At 39.9% G+C, this 18,603-nt stretch overlaps 1 protein-coding gene across 2 annotated transcripts in view; it reads right to left on the bottom strand.

The window, feature by feature from the left end:
• Positions 1-18,603, bottom strand: part of SNCAIP (synuclein alpha interacting protein) — a 101,372-nt gene that overhangs the window by 37,888 nt on the left and 44,881 nt on the right. For both annotated transcript variants that reach the window (XM_074953028.1, XM_074953029.1), the window contains exon 3: positions 7,152-7,224. In XM_074953028.1, the coding sequence (XP_074809129.1) occupies positions 7,152-7,224 (73 nt within the window). The remainder of the gene's footprint in view (positions 1-7,151; positions 7,225-18,603) is intronic.

Raw genomic sequence — 18,603 nt, 5'->3', positions numbered from 1 at the left:
CTAGCCCTTTATGTTTTAAAGTTACCATTTATATTCTGTATAACCACTGGAGAGACAGGAGTAAATAGATGGATGATTTTACATTGGGAATTCTGCTGACATCTCTGCCTTATCTTTCCTCTTGTGGTTCATTACTTTACTTCATCAGAGCCCCTTGAATGAATTAAGACTTTCATTTATTCCAGGTCCAGCGGTCTTGGACTTCATATACAGACACTGAGGCGTAGTCTACACGAAGGAATATTTTAGAAAATTCCTCACAGTTGTTCACACTGATTCATCTCCACCAGTGTTAGCAAAGATGGGGCTTTAAGAGACAAAGGGATGCTATATATAACAATGGGATAATAAGAACCAGTTCTGAATGTATTTCTATTTTAATTAATAACATCAGTGAAATATATTAACAATTTTAACTGAAGGTGGTGCTGTTTTACAGTTTTAATATACTAGCAGCTTCAAAGAGCACAACTTGTGCTTTGACACAAGTGCTCTGGCATGAGAAACTTGATTTGTGAATGACCCTATGTGTGTGAGAGTGGGTGTTCTCAACTTCCTGGATTTCAGTTCCACTTATCCATTAGGACAAAGTAAGGTCTGGGGTTAGGATATGACAGAAACAGGCATTACTATTAGCTCACTCTACATCTCTTTCCAAATGATCCATACAGCAATAGCCGCAGTGAAGGATTCACTTGTCCTAGCTTGGCTAGAGGAAGAGCATTGCAAATGCTGTCAACTATAATGGATAGGATATAGAGGAGAGAGGGAGGGAGATGATAAATGAATTGGGATCGTCCAAACCTTGTCTGGACTGATTTTAGGATGTGACCAGGTGAGGTGAGGGAAAATCCACACTCAGATGTCTGGGAGGGAATCACAAGGTTAGTACAGATACAAAATAATGAAGGGGAGGAAATTAGGTAAAAACAACAGATTTTAAGCTGAAGAAGTATCACAAGTATAATTGCATTACTATATACCCATTATTCTAATTATTGTTTATCTGAACGGAATCTTGTATCTTCCCTTTTTTTCAGGGCCTGACATTATCCAATCTTTCATTTATTCCAGTAATTTCAAACATATTTAGTTGGGACACACTTAGGAGGAATTATAAATACCCAGAACTTACAAATACAACTGCCACCAAATCACAATTGTACCTTAATATAAGTCACATATTGGTAAACTACCAAATAGCGTGACGCATAAATTGTGCAGAGCATACTGCTGGGGGAATTCTGTGTCACTGCGCATGCACAGAATTCATGGCCCCTGCAGATTTCTTTGCATACCCACAGAAAAATGACTTCTGATGGGAAAACCAAGGGAAGCCACAAGAGCGGTCATGCACCCACTCCCTGGCAGTGCAGACAGGTCGATTTGGGCACCCAGAGCAGCCAGTAGAGACATAAATCACCACCTGGGGGAGGGAGACTGAGTAGTCATGTGTATGTTTGAGAGAGAGAGAGAGAGAGAAACTGTCTCTCTCGCTTGCTATTACAGTGCTCTGAGCATGGAGGGGCAGGGCTTTGGGGTATTTCTGAAGAGGTAGGCTTGGGGCAGGCTCTGTTTCCTCAGGCAGAGGAGAATATAGCAGCCTGCCTGCTTAGTGAATAGTTCCCATTGTTTTTAGTTAATTCCCCCAGGAGTATAAAACAGGTGTAAAATTTTTTTAAGGCTCCTTTACATTGCCAAAGTGGGATAAAGGAGCCTTATTGTAAAGGACAATATGGCCTTATAAATGCTTATGGTGCTTTAGTTATGAGAACTGGTCTAAATTTTTGGACTGAAAAAATGTCCTGTCAAAATGTGCTCCATGAATTGTTTGCTGCTGACCTTTTTGGACATGGTCAGTAGCCAGTATAAATTGTGAGTTTGAGTCCCCAGCCCTCACTATTTCTTCAGTTGTCTATTATGTAACATATGGCTGCATATATTTGTTGACTAATAATTGGAAGCAAAGGGTCAATACCCCCTGGATATTCTTGTGAATCATGCTTAATTTAGTTCAGTGGATACAGTAGCATAGAGGGTTACTGAGCTAACCTTTCACTGCTGGGGATAAGAGGTCAGTTGGTTTACATTAGTAAGTGAATAAAGATCTCCAGTAGGATGCTGTTCTTGTTCTAGACACCTATTTAACATCATCTCAGCTAACAGAATACACCTTAGTACAATCAACTAGCTCAGTGAAGCTGGTTGGGCACAGATGTCATGAACTATTAGCTCCAAAGGCCTTATCAAATCTACCTGTCTCCCCAATGTTCACTTACTATAAGAAAGAAAGCAACCAGTTTCATATTGAACAATGAAGGCAAGAAGAGCTGATTTCTGCTCAAGTAAATCATTCTTGCTTAGAAAAAACTCCGGAAATCAAGTGACCTACGGGCAAACAACACCATATCAGAAACTGAACTAGCTGAAATTATGTTTAAACTGATTCTTTTAACTCTGGTTGGCCTCAGTATAGATAGGACCATAAAGGTCCTTGGATCTAATTACCCTGGCTATGAACAGCCGTTCCAGGAGGCAGGATGGGACAGAAAACCCTCATAGGATATGCCTGTATTGCAGCTAGGAGTAAACCTCCCACTTTGGGTTGACAGACTTGCACTAGCTTGAGCTGAGCTAGCACACTAAAAATCGTATAGTGGATGTTGGAACTCTGGCAAGGTCAAGCCTAGGGGGGTCTTCCGCCCAAGCCACAATGTCCACACCACTATTTTTAGTGATCTAGCTTGAGCCCCGCTAGCGCAAGTCTGTCTACTCATGCTGGATGCTCACTCTCAGCTGCAGGATAGACATACCTCCAAGTTCTCCCTGAATCATTTTGTGTCATGAAGGAGAACTTACCTCATACCCTTTCCCACAGAAAGAGATGTGCTTTCCCTCTTAAATCCAGTGGAAACCCAGGGATCTGGAACACCTGACTAACTGTGGGGCTCCCTGAAGCTTTACTGAACTCCTAGGTTTCTCTTAGACTCCACAGTCCCAGCAATGTGCCCATTAAACAGTAACTCCCTGATGGTAAGAGAGCCACAGAAAAGATAAAATGCCCTCACTTTGCATTAACTCTGTTAATTTGTGCAGGGCGTGGGAGAAAGTGAGAGACTGAGGAATGCATTTCCCCTTAGGCACAGATCCTTGACCTTCAGGAGACAATAGAGCAAGAAGATGCCATGGGGAAAATGCCAAAAGACCCAACCCTTTTACACCATGGGGAAAATCCAGCTGGAGTGGATTCTTCTCTCAGACCCGTTGGCCCCTCGTTGACCAAAAGAATGGACAATGAGGGGGGAAAAAAAGATGCATTAGTGGATTTTTGAAAATAAGAAGTGAAATCCAGATAACCATGGGCCCTGAAGGAGCAACAGTCAGGCAATAAGGACAAAAAAATCTGTTGAAAAGTTTGGAAGGAATCCATGAGAAAACATTATTTACCAATCAGCATGCTATGTTTTCCTAGCATTAAAGGTATTTAGAGCAATTTAAAATTAATATAACCAAACGCTTTCTCATGTTACCACCACATTATTCAAACATTTAGATGAAATGGGTGAAGAAAATGGTATTGAGTAAACCCCATTCTTACACCATGAACAACAGATTAGCAATGATGTAATACAGGATTTTAGTCTCATCAAGAAGTTCTGGTGACACAATTCAGTTCAAATTGTCCTGCAGTGACATTGCTGTACATATATCTTCAATTTTTTAATATAAAATAAAAATGTATCTATATTTTTCTGGATTCTTGACCCCTTGATTGAACTTGCTGAACTAAAATAGAAAAGAAAAAACCACCAAAAAACTGATTCAAACCCACAGCTGGGGGAAAAAAAAGTGGCAATTTATTTTTTCTGCAGTACATCTAATCCAAAGCACCACTACTGAGGCAGAGGAAAAGTCTTGAGTGCAGAGTGGTTATTATTTTGCTAGCCCTATTATTCGGATATGTTTAGCTTTCAGTTCATTCAGAAAACAGCTCTGGGATAAATTTATGCCTGGCTTGACATAAGTAACTTGCTTCATTTCTTATTGGGCACGATTGGGAAGATGAATGGAAAGTTAAGTTCTTATCACAGGCAGTATGCTGGAGTTAGGATGGCTAGCTCAGATCAGGAGGAATATTCTGCTATTAGTAAACAAGCCTAAATGTAAAATAAGGTAGAGGTCAGATTATGCATGAACAGCACATTGAGAGAGCTTGCTGTACGGGATTGGTTCCTAAAAAGTAACCAAGCCAATCATGAAGCATGTGATAGAATGTATATTAATGTGATGTGTGTGTAAATGTAAAGGAACAAGTTTTCTGTGTAATTTGGATCTGTGACATATCCTGTGCGCTTCTACCTCCTGCGTTTGAGACTAATCAACTAAGTATAGCTTTACTGTTTACCAAAGAAAGGAACCTGAGTGATGAGATGGGAGTTGAACCGAGTTCTGGGGGAAGTGAGTGGAAGAGGTCTCAGGGGAGCCCCAACACTTCTCCTAATACTGCACAGTTGTTCTGTATATAATTATAATTTAAATTGTCAATGGAGTGCAGACATACCAGGTTGTCTTCATTTACAGTTTTTAACATCTTCTGTAGGGGCTGGATATATTTTCTCTTTATATGGAAATACATAATAAATAACCCTTGGAGAGTTTAATAGCTTTGCTATAATCAGCAGATCAGGAAGTCAGAAGGACAGGAGACCACCAGTAGAACAGAATAAAACCTGGGTTTTTCCCAGTGACTGAAGTCAAGCCAAGCCATTTTTCCCATACATAACAGGCCTGGTTTTGCCTCCTAAGCTGCAGTAACAGGAAAACCCCATTGTTTGAATGGTGAACCTGTGTGTGAAGGAGAAGAGATGGGACTTGTAGTCTCCTGCTGCAAGAGAGGATGAACCCAAATACTTGTTCTGGGGTCCATACATAACTGCTAACATTTTTTAAAGTTTTGTAATAATTGTCCACTTAAGCCAGGACTCTGAGGGCTAGTATGCCCCCATATGACGGTGGTATGTATATGTATCCTAAAGTTTGGCACTTATTTAGTGCTATACAGTCACTGATTGATTATTTATCCAAACTCTTTTTGAAGACAGGTAATTATTATCTCTATTTCCTAATAGGGAAACTAAGGAAGAAAAATTAAGGTTTCTCTCTCAAAGGCAACTATGTAAAAATGACCTCAGCTGATGTAGCTCTACTGATACTTCAATGGAGTTATACCTATTTATGCCCATCAAGGATATGGAATGGTATCTTCTCACTCAACAGTTCTACTCCCTGCATATATTCCATTATACGTTTAATGAAAAAAATACGGTCATGCTACTTTCAGTCCTACAGAACCATTAGGACTGAAATGATTACCAGCTCTGAGAAAGTAAATTGCATTCTTTTCTGGATCAAGCATCTTCCAACAGAACTCTTAGTTAATTTCCATTGGTAGGGGTCCCGTGGTGCTACCTTCTGTCTTCCAGAAATGCCTGTAGTTGCATCTATCCAACCCTATTCAAGGCAATTGGTGTGTAAAGTAGTAACTCAGCGGGCATCACTGGAAGACAACTGACAGCAAAAGGGACTTTACAGATGGAACTTAGTTAAAAATTCAGCTGCACAACAGGCTGTGGCTATCCCAGGATCTCTAAGAAGAATCAGGCCTAAGAAATATTCCAAACTTGTTATTGGTTTATATACGTTTACGTTTGCAAGGCTCTCTCTCTGCAAATAAAAAGAAATATTATTTCTTCAAAGAGAGCTGAGCAGACCATTCTGGCTGGGAGACTAGAGAATGAATTGTGACTTTTAGTTGCAATTCCTACCCTGCTCCCTCTTGCTTTATCCCCTTTTTGAGGAGCAGTTTATGCAGAGATCTGTATGTGGAAGATTATAATTTAAAGACGCTCCCTCATATGGGACAGTATTATAAATATAGTAGTTTAGAGAGGTGTCGTGGAAGCTGGGGTTGAGAACACAGCGTAACTGTGTACAGCCATTCATCACAGAAGTTCTGTAGTTTGTTTTATTAAAAGTTTTATTCCACTCTCATTTGTTGTTTAATGACCCCCAAGATCATTATAGTTTACATCCCATTTCCCACCCCGTCCCCACCCACTTGTTTGCAGCAGAAAAGTATTGTCTGAGTAGACCCTGCCCTCCCCTCTGCAGCCAGTCACAATCTGAGCAGAGAAGTAAGTGAGGCTTTACTTCTCTTTATTTTCAAGTCCAGCTGCCATAAGGATTGTGACAATCTAGCCCTTAATGATTCTGGCAGGAGAAGCAGCTATTAGAAAGCTTCAATTTATCTACAAACCTTGGTAATTTACAACTATGTGAAAGGAAATACAGAAATAAGGGTTGCCAAAGTCTGGCATGGTCCATCTTCCCATGAATTTCAGGTCTCAGGTTTCTGCTATAAATGTTTTAGATTCAACAATATTAATGAAAGCATAATTAAAGCATCAGATGAAAGATAAACTTTTCATAGCTCCACACTAAAGTATTACTCTCATCAATTCATTTTTGTTCATCACAAAAAGAAAAACAAAAGAGGCTTAATCTGATTTAGAAAGTGAAAAACAACACTGCATGAACTTTTTGTCAGAGGGGGGAAAGGTCTCCAGCTGGTTCTCATCTAGATGCCATGATTCTTCATTTAGTTTACACTATTAAACTCAAAAACTTCGCTTTAATCTTAACTGTTACAGTATGTCCTAGATTCTACTGTACTCTACTCTATCTTGTAGCATCTCTGATAGGATTTCAGACCCTGGCAAAATATCATCCCTCAAACTGGTCACGTCATAGGGGTAGTAAATGTATCCAACATTCTTTCATTGGCGCCTACATCATTATGTCTTGTCACCAATGGTTTCTTGGGTTTTCAAGTAAATTGTTGCATATATTGTGGTTTGGAGTTGCTCAGATGAAGCCTTACGTTTATACAGCCAAATCCTTTTATGGAATTTTTTTTTGTGCTAATGACCTAACATCTGTTGGAAAAAAAAAAATCCATGTTTCCAGAAAGCAGTACAAAAATAAAAAAAAAACAAAAACAGCAGAACACTGCCAAGAAGCAAAGGCTGTCAAGTTCTGCAATTTAAGAAGCAGCCTAAAAGAGGATGGGAGAACAAAAGTGGGCAGCATACCTGATATGTCTTCATTTTGTGTATCACACCGTCTACATAATTCTGGGATAGTCTTGAGAGAAGTTACCGAGTACTGAAATAGAGAGAGGGAAAAATGCATATAAAGTACAAATTGGTTCATTCCCAAAATTATACAAAAGAAAAACACAGTAGTAGCAGTAGGGACATTTCAAGTGTCCTATGTAGCTGAGTCCTGAGGCTACCCCTAATCTGCACGAAATGGAGCAGCTGCCTATGAAGGCAACTGCATCCCAGCGTCCAGCGCTCCATCAGATATCAGTATTTCTTGCTGGGACTTGTCATCCCTGTGGAGCATAACTGCTTGGGTCATGATGACATATCACATATATTAATAATTTCCACAGGTGGCACCACCACCACCATATTAAAATTGACAGGGGCTTTAGAAACCCAGGGACTACTTTGATCACCTGTGCTATACATTACGGTGTTTGATTTTGCAAGATCCAGCATACCTCTCTAACATAATTTGTTTTATAGCAGATAAAATTCAGATTTATACAATGCTCTATGAAAAAAATATGCTAGTGTGTTAGAGATCTGATCTCAGATATAGACACCTCCCCACAATGCACAGGAAAACAAGAACATAAAAGTCTACTCATCCAAGAATAGCTTTCATTAAAACAAATATTTGATGTGAGGGGATACACCTGATGTTGATCAACAAGTTATTCTTTGGATTCAACTTTAAAAAGAGCAGGGGGGTGGGGGAGGACAACATATTTATCCGACTAAGCGGCAATCATTTCCTTATAATCTTGTGGAATGCCTTCAATCTGCCATATGATCCAACATCATAAAAATACAATTTCCCACAAACAGAAATCTGGTTACTCAATATCAAGAAACCCTTAATCTAATGCTAGAGTGTCACAAGAGTTTCCTTTCAAACCAACACATATCTGAAAATCATTATGCCTTTGGAAAAAAAAATCAATGGCTTTTGCACATTTAAAAGCTATTAAAAACAGTTAAAAGGTAAAGTAAAAAATATTTAGGATTAATATAGCACAAAATTTTGAGGAATGTATAAAAACCCTATGTTCTTAAAGGAAGACATATTTTTAGCTAGTCTGCTATTGACAGATGAAGCAGAACAACGACATACAAAAACATGGCAGCTTTCGACACAGAAAAGGAACGGTTATACCAGTTTTGTTTTTTTGTTGACAGTTTGCCAATTGCATGTCTGAAGCAAATTGAAGTTCAAGTGACAATATGCCTCTGAATGATACAAAGTAAATCTCAGGTGACCAATTACAGAAATAACTTACTCGTTTGATTCAAGTGAACTCAAGTAAAACAGTCACTCCATGGATTGTGGCTACTTCAAACACACACCACCCCCCGCCCCCCGACCCAAACACAGCTCCCTTCCATACTTTACTTTTCTCCTTTAGGGCCTACTAATCCTGAGAGATATTGGGCACCTGCAACTATGTCAATGGGAACTGCAGATGCTAAGTATTCTCAGCATCAGAACTTTAATTTATTAATTAATTTTTATATTGCAAAGCTACCTAGAAAGAAGTTCCATTATACTAGGGGGCAGTACAAACACATACAAAGATTTTGTCCCAGCTCACAATCTAAGGGTATGTCTACACTGCAATTAGACACCCGTGGCTGGCCTATGCCAGCTGACTCGGACTAAGGGGCCCAGATTAAGGGGCTATTTAACTGTGGTGTGGATGTTCGGGTTGAGACTTCAGCCTAAGCTCTGGGACCCTCCCACCTCGTAGGGTCCTAGAGCCTGGGCTCCAGCCCGAGCCCGAACGTCTACACCATAATTAAACAGCCCTTTAGCCAGAGCCTGAGTCAGCTGGCATGGGCCAGCCACGGGTTTTTAATTCCAGTGTAGTTATACCCTAAGATAATAAGTGATATGTGAAGGGTGGATGGAGAAGGATACCATCAAATACAAACTGCATGTATTTTTTGTTGCTGCTATTGAATAAAAAGTCAACTATTGATCTGTACATTTTGGTATTTTACCACACAGATAAAAAAAGATAATGTTGAACTGGCATAGTAAGATTCTTAAAAGAAGCTACCAAGAAATATGGTAGCTCTATAACACCAGCTGGTGCAGGTTAAACTATTACACAGTCTGTAATTCAGTTAGAATTAGGCCTTTTGTACTCTACTGTAATGTGTTTGTCAGGCACCCTCAAAAGTGAAGACCCATTCCTTCTCTGTCTTTTTTCTCCACTCCTGGAAGTACAAACTTTCTTGTTGGTCCTACGTTGTATTAAAATATATTCAGTTAACCACAAAAAAGTCAATTAACTGTGTTATAAATCTGACGATGATGTTTAACGATATATGTTTGATTTCATTAACAGATTTCCTCCCACCCACCTCTGTTCTCAGAAATATTTTTGCATTTTTACATTTCTGCTATCTGCATTTGTGGTCAATACAGAGATGTGGCTTTCAGCTGAGAAACTACAGAGCTGCTAGGAGGTAATAGTACTTGCTTCCTGTAGCAGATCTTTCCCAGCTCTTCCCTCTGCAACTTCCTTCTCTAGCTTTCTAGCTCCAGTCCTGGTCCACCAACAGTTGTTAACCTTTCTTCCAGCCAGAATTTCCAAGTAACTCAATGGATCGAACTGCGATGCTGATAGCTGTGGGGCTCCCATTCTTTATCCAGAATGCCATGTTTGTTACACATAATTCAGGGATGTTATTTTCCACTTTTCATTCAAGGATCTTAAAATGCTTTACACACATTAATTAAGCCTCACAGCTCCTCTGTGAAATACATATTATTAAACCTAGCTAAAGAAAGAGAAACCAAGGCAAGAAGCAGTTAAGTCATATGCTCCAGCGCACAGAGTGAGCGAGCAGCAGAGTGAGGAAGAGAGGATTCTCCTTCTTTAAATGGCAGACACTCTCTATCCTGGTCTTCACTAACTCAGAAGAGGAGTTATCTTGTGGTTTACACTAAAGTCCAGTTGCAAAACAAAAGCATGTTACAAGACTAGATTGCTTAGTAGTAGTATTTTTTATTTCAACCATGTTACCCAGAGATGACCCAGATTTTAAGAGATGCTGAGTGCCCTCAATCCCCACTGAAAAAGATGGCATTCAGCAAACTTCATGATCAGGGTCTTTAATCTGCAATCTTTATACCTCTATGGTGGAAAAAATGGAACTATTAGTACGAGATTAGTAACAGCAGGCGAGAGATTTCTAAGAATTTAGTGGGAATCCAGATAAATCCAGTTTTTCTGCTGGTAGAAGCTGTAAATCTGTAGTCACACACTAGTGAAAATGATCATGGCTTGTTAAATAACTAGTCCATTCCAGCAATAATGGACTACAAAATTCTATTCTTAAGGAATAGAAATTCTAAAATCTTTGCACTTAACATTATTTTAAAGTTTGTATTAAATGAATTTTAAATATACACACCCACAAACAGGCAAACCTTCAGAATATCTAGCAGGGACATTCTAGGCAGTTTCATTCAAGCTTAAAATTCACAGCCAGCCCAACAATAGGAGAAAGAAAAATAATGGAAGAAAAATTAAATGTAGCGGGACAGATATATAACAGAAACAATTTAAAAAATAAAATTAAGGGAAATGTTTAGTAACAATAATGGTTTTTTGTTAATCTTTCACTTGTCATATGGAGCACCCTTAACTTCCACTACATTGGAACTGAGGTGCTCAGCACTTCCCAAGAGACACTCAGCACCTCAATGGGGACTCTGACAACCTCACAGGATCAGGTCCGTAGTGACCGCTGAAAGCATCAAGGACCTTGCCCTGCTCCCACTGAAGTCAACGGCAAAACTCTCTCAGATTTCACGGGCACTGGATTGGGTCTCCAGTGCCTTTGTCTTGATCTTAAACTCCTAACTCCTCTGTTTTTAGCTAGATGATACAGACAACTTCTTGTCCATATTACAATTAAGTTTTTTTTCAGTTGTTATTAACATTGTAGAACTTTTCCTAGAACAAACCATTATTGTTTAAATATTATTCTGGAAAATGCAGCAATTCAGTCATCTTCCATTCACATTAAATCAACAAAAGAAAATTAAATTTTAGTTCCAAATTTTGGCCTATCATTCAAAATTCTCGACTGATACTAAATTCTTTAACTGTTATATTGTATTGTAAGTCTGGATATTAAACACTCTCTCAAAAAGATTAGACTTAACTACCAGAGTTAAGATTACAGTTGCACCATTTTATTAATAAAGTTTAAACATTTTAAGTAAGTTTTAAAACATTTTTAAATTCACTACTTCATGGTTTAAAACTGTGCAATACATTCCTCTTTGAGGACACTTTTCAAGGGTTGCTACTTAAACAGTGATCTAGAACTAGTAAAGCAATACATAGAACGCATCACCACATACAGTGCTTCCATAGTAAAATGAAAAACACCCACTTTTCCCCTCCAGAGACAAGGTTACAAACCCTAGCGCGGGTTGCACCTGAAAATGAGGAAGGTGATCAGACCTTAACTATTCCCTTCAGGGTTTTTGTGTGCCTTACAGAACTCTTACCCACAATTCCACAAATTCACAATCTGTGTCCAGGACACACTGTGGGTGCTGCAGGTCAGGAACAAGATTATGAATTAGCAGAGCAGCCTTACAACATATTTTATTAATTCATTTGTTTATACTGCATGTCTGATACAAATGGCTGCCTAAGCATAACAGATGAATATTTATTGACATTAAAAATGAAAACAAAAAGCTTACACAAAAAACTTTGTCTATGCTATGTCAGTGCTCTCAATCTCTTCCTTTAATGAACACAGAATTCACTTATCTAAACATTAAAACAAAACAAAACACAAAGAATAGCATCCATAACTGTAAAGAAAATAGCAAGACTGGTGGCTTGACTATAAGGAAATAATTTACTTCCCAAGAGGATAAACTATGGGCCAACTTGCTATGATTAACACATTTGCAGCCCTATTCTGATTCTTCATGCTCATGTGTATTGTTTCCACCATTTGATATAGACATACCCTCTGTATTTTATTGTTCACTTTTAACAACAGACAGGAGTTGTTTTTCTATTGGCTTTATAAGTGATACATGTCTTTTGTTTGAATCGGAAAGAGTTTGCAAGTCTTTTAACAGCCTTTTGCCTGTTGTGTCTCTGTGTAAAAATTAGAGGCTGATAATTAGCTCTGCCAAGAAGTCAGTCAATCAATGTCTGGCTGGGGTGAGCAGCCATTAAGGACGGCCAATTTTATTAATAAAAGACAAAAGGCTTTAAAATTCATCAAGGAGTGCAATAGCTAATCTATGTAAATAAAAAATTTTATTACTGTATTTAATTACCTCTTACTGTTACTTAAACTCACATGTAGTGTATTCTTTCAAATCCAGCTCCAATCCAGCACTGGCACAATGCAGGCAGACCCCTGTACCCACACACAGCTCTTTGGGAAACAGACTGTCTTCCTGTGTGCTTGTACAATACCTAACACATCGGGCCATTTTGTATTACTGCTGTATTGCAATAGTAAGTAGTAATAATAATTTTAACTGCATAACGTGAGAGTGTAGTAAACAGCCTGTATTTTAAAGTACTAAGAAACCATAAAGGGACCACTAGAACGGTATACAACTTACTAACAGGGCTAATTTTATCTGTCCCCATATGAGTGACTGGGAAAGGGGGAAGGTTAAACTTGTGCATACTGATTTTTAAAGGTATACCTGAGATTAAATGCAATTTACAAGTTTCATAGTGTTCCCACTTTTATTCATTTCATGCTCTTCTATTGCCTGTTTCACTTGCTCTTTCATAAGAGTAATAAGTGAAGATGTCCTAGTTGATGACCTAACGTCATTTTGGACGGAATGATATTTCTGTATAATGTAAACAAGAGTCACACTACCCTACTTATATATAAACTACATCCAAATAAATCTGTGATTTGTGGCACTTAAATTATGGTAGTCTAAAAGTCTCAAAAATGAGCATCTTATGGGAGAGAAAGCTATAGTTTTTATTTACTTAGACACATATGTGAGACTTAAAAAATATTTATTTTGCGTTTAAAACATCTCTTGTATTCCAAAGATAGTCTCTGTGGCCGTTCAGATCTGGACCTGTTGGCTAAGATGACCCACAAGGATCTCAGCTGGAAGAGAAATGTACACTGAGAAATGGATTAAGACCACTACAGCACTTCACATAGGCCACAGAACAGCCATCGGATTGAAACAATTTCCAGTCACTACTTATCTGCTTTGGATCTGAAGAGGAAGTGTAGCAGGAAAGTTGAAAATGGTTAACAAAAGTGCTCTCGAGCTGCTCTCTCCACAGCAGCATGAAGGTGAAATCTGAAATTTCAGAAACCCAAGAGAGCTTGACAGAGAGCCCTAAACAACCCAGACAAATTAGCCACTGCTAGTCACATGCACACAGGTAATTAGGGATTAGAGAGGCAACAGCATAAGTGTTTTGTGGACTGACAAAAGGGAGTGTTTTGTGGACTGATAAAAGGAAGAATTTTGCCCTGTTCCCATCCCTGCACGCTTTCCTTGTGCAAAGCCTGTTTATTCATGCATTTGACCACACAAGAGATGAGCAGAGTAGTAGGAAAGCCAGTACTTCTCAAGTTAATCTTTCCTTTGACATCAACTCCTTCATTCTCCTGCCTGGGAATGGGGATATTTCTTGTTCTATAATCTATGCCATTAGCTCCGACGTTCAGCAGGAGGTCAGAGTACTCAGCTGTATAACAGTGAAACTGGTAGTTAAATCCACCATTCTGTAGCATCAGGCAAAATGGGAGAGGCAAGAAGAGGATACATCTATTTCTGCTTTATGTTTTTTGTAAAACTGGGCCTAGAAAGAGATTACAGGACATAATGTAACATGGAACAGTCATAACAAGACAGTTCCCCAGAATAAACTATCCTCTCAAGATTGGATCATTGTCTTGTAATGTCTCAATATCTCCCCTCACCCCCTTGCCTTTAAATAAAAGTCAACATAAAAATAGGTAAAAATAAAACCCATTTTAAAAGGAAGCTGTATGTGAGTAAAGCATCTGGAGCTTTTTTAAAAGGAACCATCTTCTGAAATGCTAGAAAGAAAATAAAATCCTTTGCAAGAGTTTATAATGTTGTCTGACAAGAGAGCTTGGGCTCTGCACTTCGTATCATAAAGGTGACCTGCAAATCAAATTAATAAATTCCATTTACAACAGAAATATTCCTGTGTCGAAGTGCCCTCATTCGCCAGACATTCAGCATATAAACAACTTTTAATTCATAAAAGAGAAACATTTGTGGCAGAGATATGATTAGGGAGGGAGGAATGAACTGCATTAGTGGTTCCTGTAATAACTGCCAAGTGTCCACCTTAAATGAACAGCTTTTTTGCTTACAATAATTACAGCTGCAAGTATTTCAAGAACACCTGGACTGAGACATTTCTTACCTGATCATTTTCTTCCCCTTAGCAGCTTCTCTCAGATTCGCAAAAAGAAAAGGAGTACTTGTGGCACCTTAGAGACTAACCAATTTATTTGAGCATAAGCTTTCGTGAGCTACAGCTCACTTCATCCGATGTTACATCCGATGAAGTGAGCTGTAGCTCACGAAAGCTTATGCTCAAATAAATTTGTTCGTCTCTAAGGTGCCACAACTACTCCTTTTCTTTTTGCGAATACAGACTAACATGGCTGCTACTCTGAAATCTCTCAGATTCATTACTTATGCACTAATTCTCCTCCCCCCGCCCATATGGAATTTGGAAGCAGTCCAGTGAGTTGCTGGATACTCCAGGACTAAGCTCCGCCCTTCAGCTCAAGCCACCAGAAGAGTTATTCCACAACTGTAGAAAAATTTCAGCAACCAGTTATTAGCATTAAGACAAGCTCATATGAAATGTACTAAATTAACCTTAAGACAATATATAATATCTAAGGGCCTGTCTATACAATTAGACTGTGGAAAACTGGGCTATGAACTTAGACTGTGACAGGCTAGTGCAGGGTAACTGTCCCTGTGGATCCCGCTGCCATGGGTTAACAATTCGTTAGAGTGCTTTGAGCTAATTCCAGTCCAAAGTCATCTAGATCAAAGTGTGCTAATGAACTGTTAATGTGCACCAGCAAGGTCTACATGGACAATTAGACTGCAGTAGGCTAGTGCAGGGTAGATTCAGACCACAGCTTGCACAGACTAATTGTTAGTGTAGACAAGCCCACAGTCTCCTTTTAGAGAAAAGCTTCAACTTCTATTCTGGTCATTTATCAGGCTATGCGGGTGGGCTGAATTTGGAGAAAAGCTACTAACAGAAAGAAAATTATCAGCTAAGAAATTTCTCATTCATTTGCAAAGCTTCTCTCCTCACTCATTACTCATAGGAAGAAGCAAGCAGTGAATCTCAGAAAGAGGGAGGGATACGCAGAATTTAATTATTATAGTCGAGTAATAGTAGGAATGGAAGCTCCCCTTTATAAAGCAACAGCTTTATAAACTAACAAGTTATGTGGGAACCAACCCAGTAGCTTCTTCCTACCAAAGGATGTCTCTTCAGAGGAAAAGAAGCTTATTTTACAAACCCTCCTCAGATGAGGCCCATACACTTTCCCCCTTTAGTTTCCCCACATACCTAGCATGCCAATTGGTGCAGAATTTTTGTATCTTGCCTGCAGCAACTTTGAGGCAATAAGGCCTTTGCATTTCAGATGGAATGAGATGAATAGGGTACAATTGGTGTATATATACCATATACTTGAGATATGTGTTTGGAGTGGTAGGAATGCCCACACATGCTACAACCTTTCAAGGATTACAACAAAATGATAGGAGGACTATTTTCCAGGAACTGTGGAAAGAGGAACTTACCTTGAACAGAAAGGGTTTCTGAAGCTACAAGAATAAACTTTGGCACATGGCAACAGCACTGTGTTTTTTGTATAGATATAGGAACTAATTCCAAAACTTGCCTTTCAGAAGTAATGACAACTAGAAAGGCCAGCCACAGGCTTGTCTAGTTTGTCATTGTGATTAAACATGGCACCTCACAGTCAAATAGAGGATTCCATGTGCCTGGCTGCAAAATGCTGCTAAGGCTGCTACCCACATTTCTAAGGGACTTGGCTGTAGGGCTCCAACCAAATCTCCTGGAGAAACTCTAGCATAGCTCAGAGCACCAAACTTTGGGATTATTATAATATTTGTATCACAAGCATCCAGAGGTCAGTGCCCCATTGTGGTTGGCACTACACAAAAGAGGCAGACCCTGCCCCTAAGGAGCTTTCCCCTTACACCTGAAATATAAATTTGACCAGATCAATGAATGAAATATCCTGGTCGAATTCTGTCTGACCACCAGACTTGATTAGAGGTTAATGAAGAATCCATGATCAACTTCTTTTCCAACACTCAGGGAGTTAAATGTAGGTTTTCCCAGTCTGAATGAAGGAGTCAGTGCATCAAGTTCTACATCCTCTGAAGAAACTTCTGCAGGTACATTTTAAGAAATCCACTCGGGATGGAGCTGATGCATGGCACCAGCAACCCTAGCCACTGGAGATAATTGGCTACTGATGGCCCCTCAAGAAATGAATGATGTAATGAAGTTTTGGATATTTGCAAATCTTTGTCATTATGGTAACATAGACAGAGCCATTATTTATTTTGATCTCTGCGTGAGCAATTCTCTGCACTGGGATCAAAAGCTCTTCCTGATTTTGAAGAACGGGTAGCTATGAATCCTTTCCAGCTGCTCTCCAGTTATGAATGATTCTGTTTCTCTGTACAAGGTACTGATTGGCATGTTGCCTATGTATGGGTATAAATGTGTAATGTGCGACCTGTGCCTTGCTGTGACTACTGCCTGCCACTTCAGACTCTGGATGCAAAGGGTTGTTCAGAAGGAAGAGTCTTCAGGAATTATAAGCACTCGTACACAAATGCTCTTGTGACTTTGTCATGCTGAGACGTAGGTATAAGCCCAATCCCACTTACCGTATAAACCTTCTGACTTGGGTTAGCAAACCCTCAGGATCCAGGTCCTATGAGCCGCCTAGCGGTGGGGTAGGGTGGGGTGGGCTGAGCTGAGCCCAAGTCCCAGTGGGACTTGGGTCCAAATTCTGTCATTTTGCAGCGTGGACATAGCTGAAACCTGGGTCCCCCAGTTCACGTCCAGAGATTCCACCAATGCTATCCCACAATCCTTCGGCCCTGTATTTCTCAGTCCTTTTACCTCCCTGTAATCCCATTACGATATGGCTTCATGAGGAGTGGAATCCTCGAGTGCCTCTGATCTGGTCACTGACTGTCTGAAGAGAACGTAAGGGTTAGGAGCCAGCATGCAGAGTGAGGGAGAGGTGGAGAGAGAGACCCTTTCCTGCTTTCCAGAGCCTGAGCACCTTTCCATGGCACAGCAAAAGTTTATGGCTAATGATCATATGGTACAATTTATGGCACAATTCCCATTACTGAAATCTGAATCCCTTTCCCTAGCAGGGCAAGGGACTTTGGGCTGAAAGCCAGACAGGCATAGTTCCCATTAGGCTGCATCCTGAGCAGGGCTCCACAGGAGGAACAGGCTTCTCTGCATGCCCAGACATGCTGCAGGGCGGGGATGGGGCCATGAACACAATACAGAACACTATGAGAGCTTCTATATAGAAAAGCCCCAGTAAACAATCCCTCTGCAGAAGAAGGCAAAAAATAAGGGGTATTGCGATGCACCCGGTCACAGGTATAAACCCTGATTTTCACCCCACTTGTTCATTAAAAATATTAATTACTGCCTTGTGAAGGACACAATTGCTTTATCCTTTTTGGGTCTCTGGGGTTTTCAGGACTTATCCCTGAATATCATGAAAATTCCCTGAATCACAGTGGGAGCTGTGTAGGAGCCTGGCTTCTTTCCCCAAGGAACAAAGGGCGCACTTCAGTATCCACAGGGTGGGGGGGATGACTCTGGATCCTTTCTAGGGGTTTTTTCCCCCTGTCCAGCCCAAGTCTTTTGCAGTTAGCTTCCTCCTCATTCTTAGACTCTCTCCCTGAAAAACTAAAGAAGCCCCTGATTGGAGTTGTCTCCCCTCTGGGCAAGGTGGAGACCAGACATGCCAGTCCAACTCTGAGCCCTGTACTCTGGCAGAGCAAGTGTGTTGGCTGGCTGGGAAGAGGCAGGGTATAATTCACCCTCTGTAGCTGTTGTAAGTGCTGCCTCACAGAGGGAATACCTCATTAGATTTAAGTCAAGTATTTGCAGGCTAGCTCTGCCATGTCTGAGTAAGGGCACAGGATCCCAGCAGGGGAGATGCTGCAGTAGCAGATCCAGGTGGTTGAAGTCACCATGCTGCTATTTACCCAATGCACAGGAGGAGGAAGAGGAAAATTATAAACTACAACTGCATGAAAATGAATACAAATAAAGATTTAAAATCAAAATGTTCAGGAGAAACT

Source organism: Natator depressus, chromosome 5 (assembly GCF_965152275.1).
Source record: "Natator depressus isolate rNatDep1 chromosome 5, rNatDep2.hap1, whole genome shotgun sequence".
Taxonomy (NCBI): Eukaryota; Metazoa; Chordata; order Testudines; family Cheloniidae; genus Natator; species Natator depressus.
The sequence above is the reverse complement of the archived record's forward strand: the minus strand, read 5'-3'. Positions and strand labels throughout refer to the sequence as shown.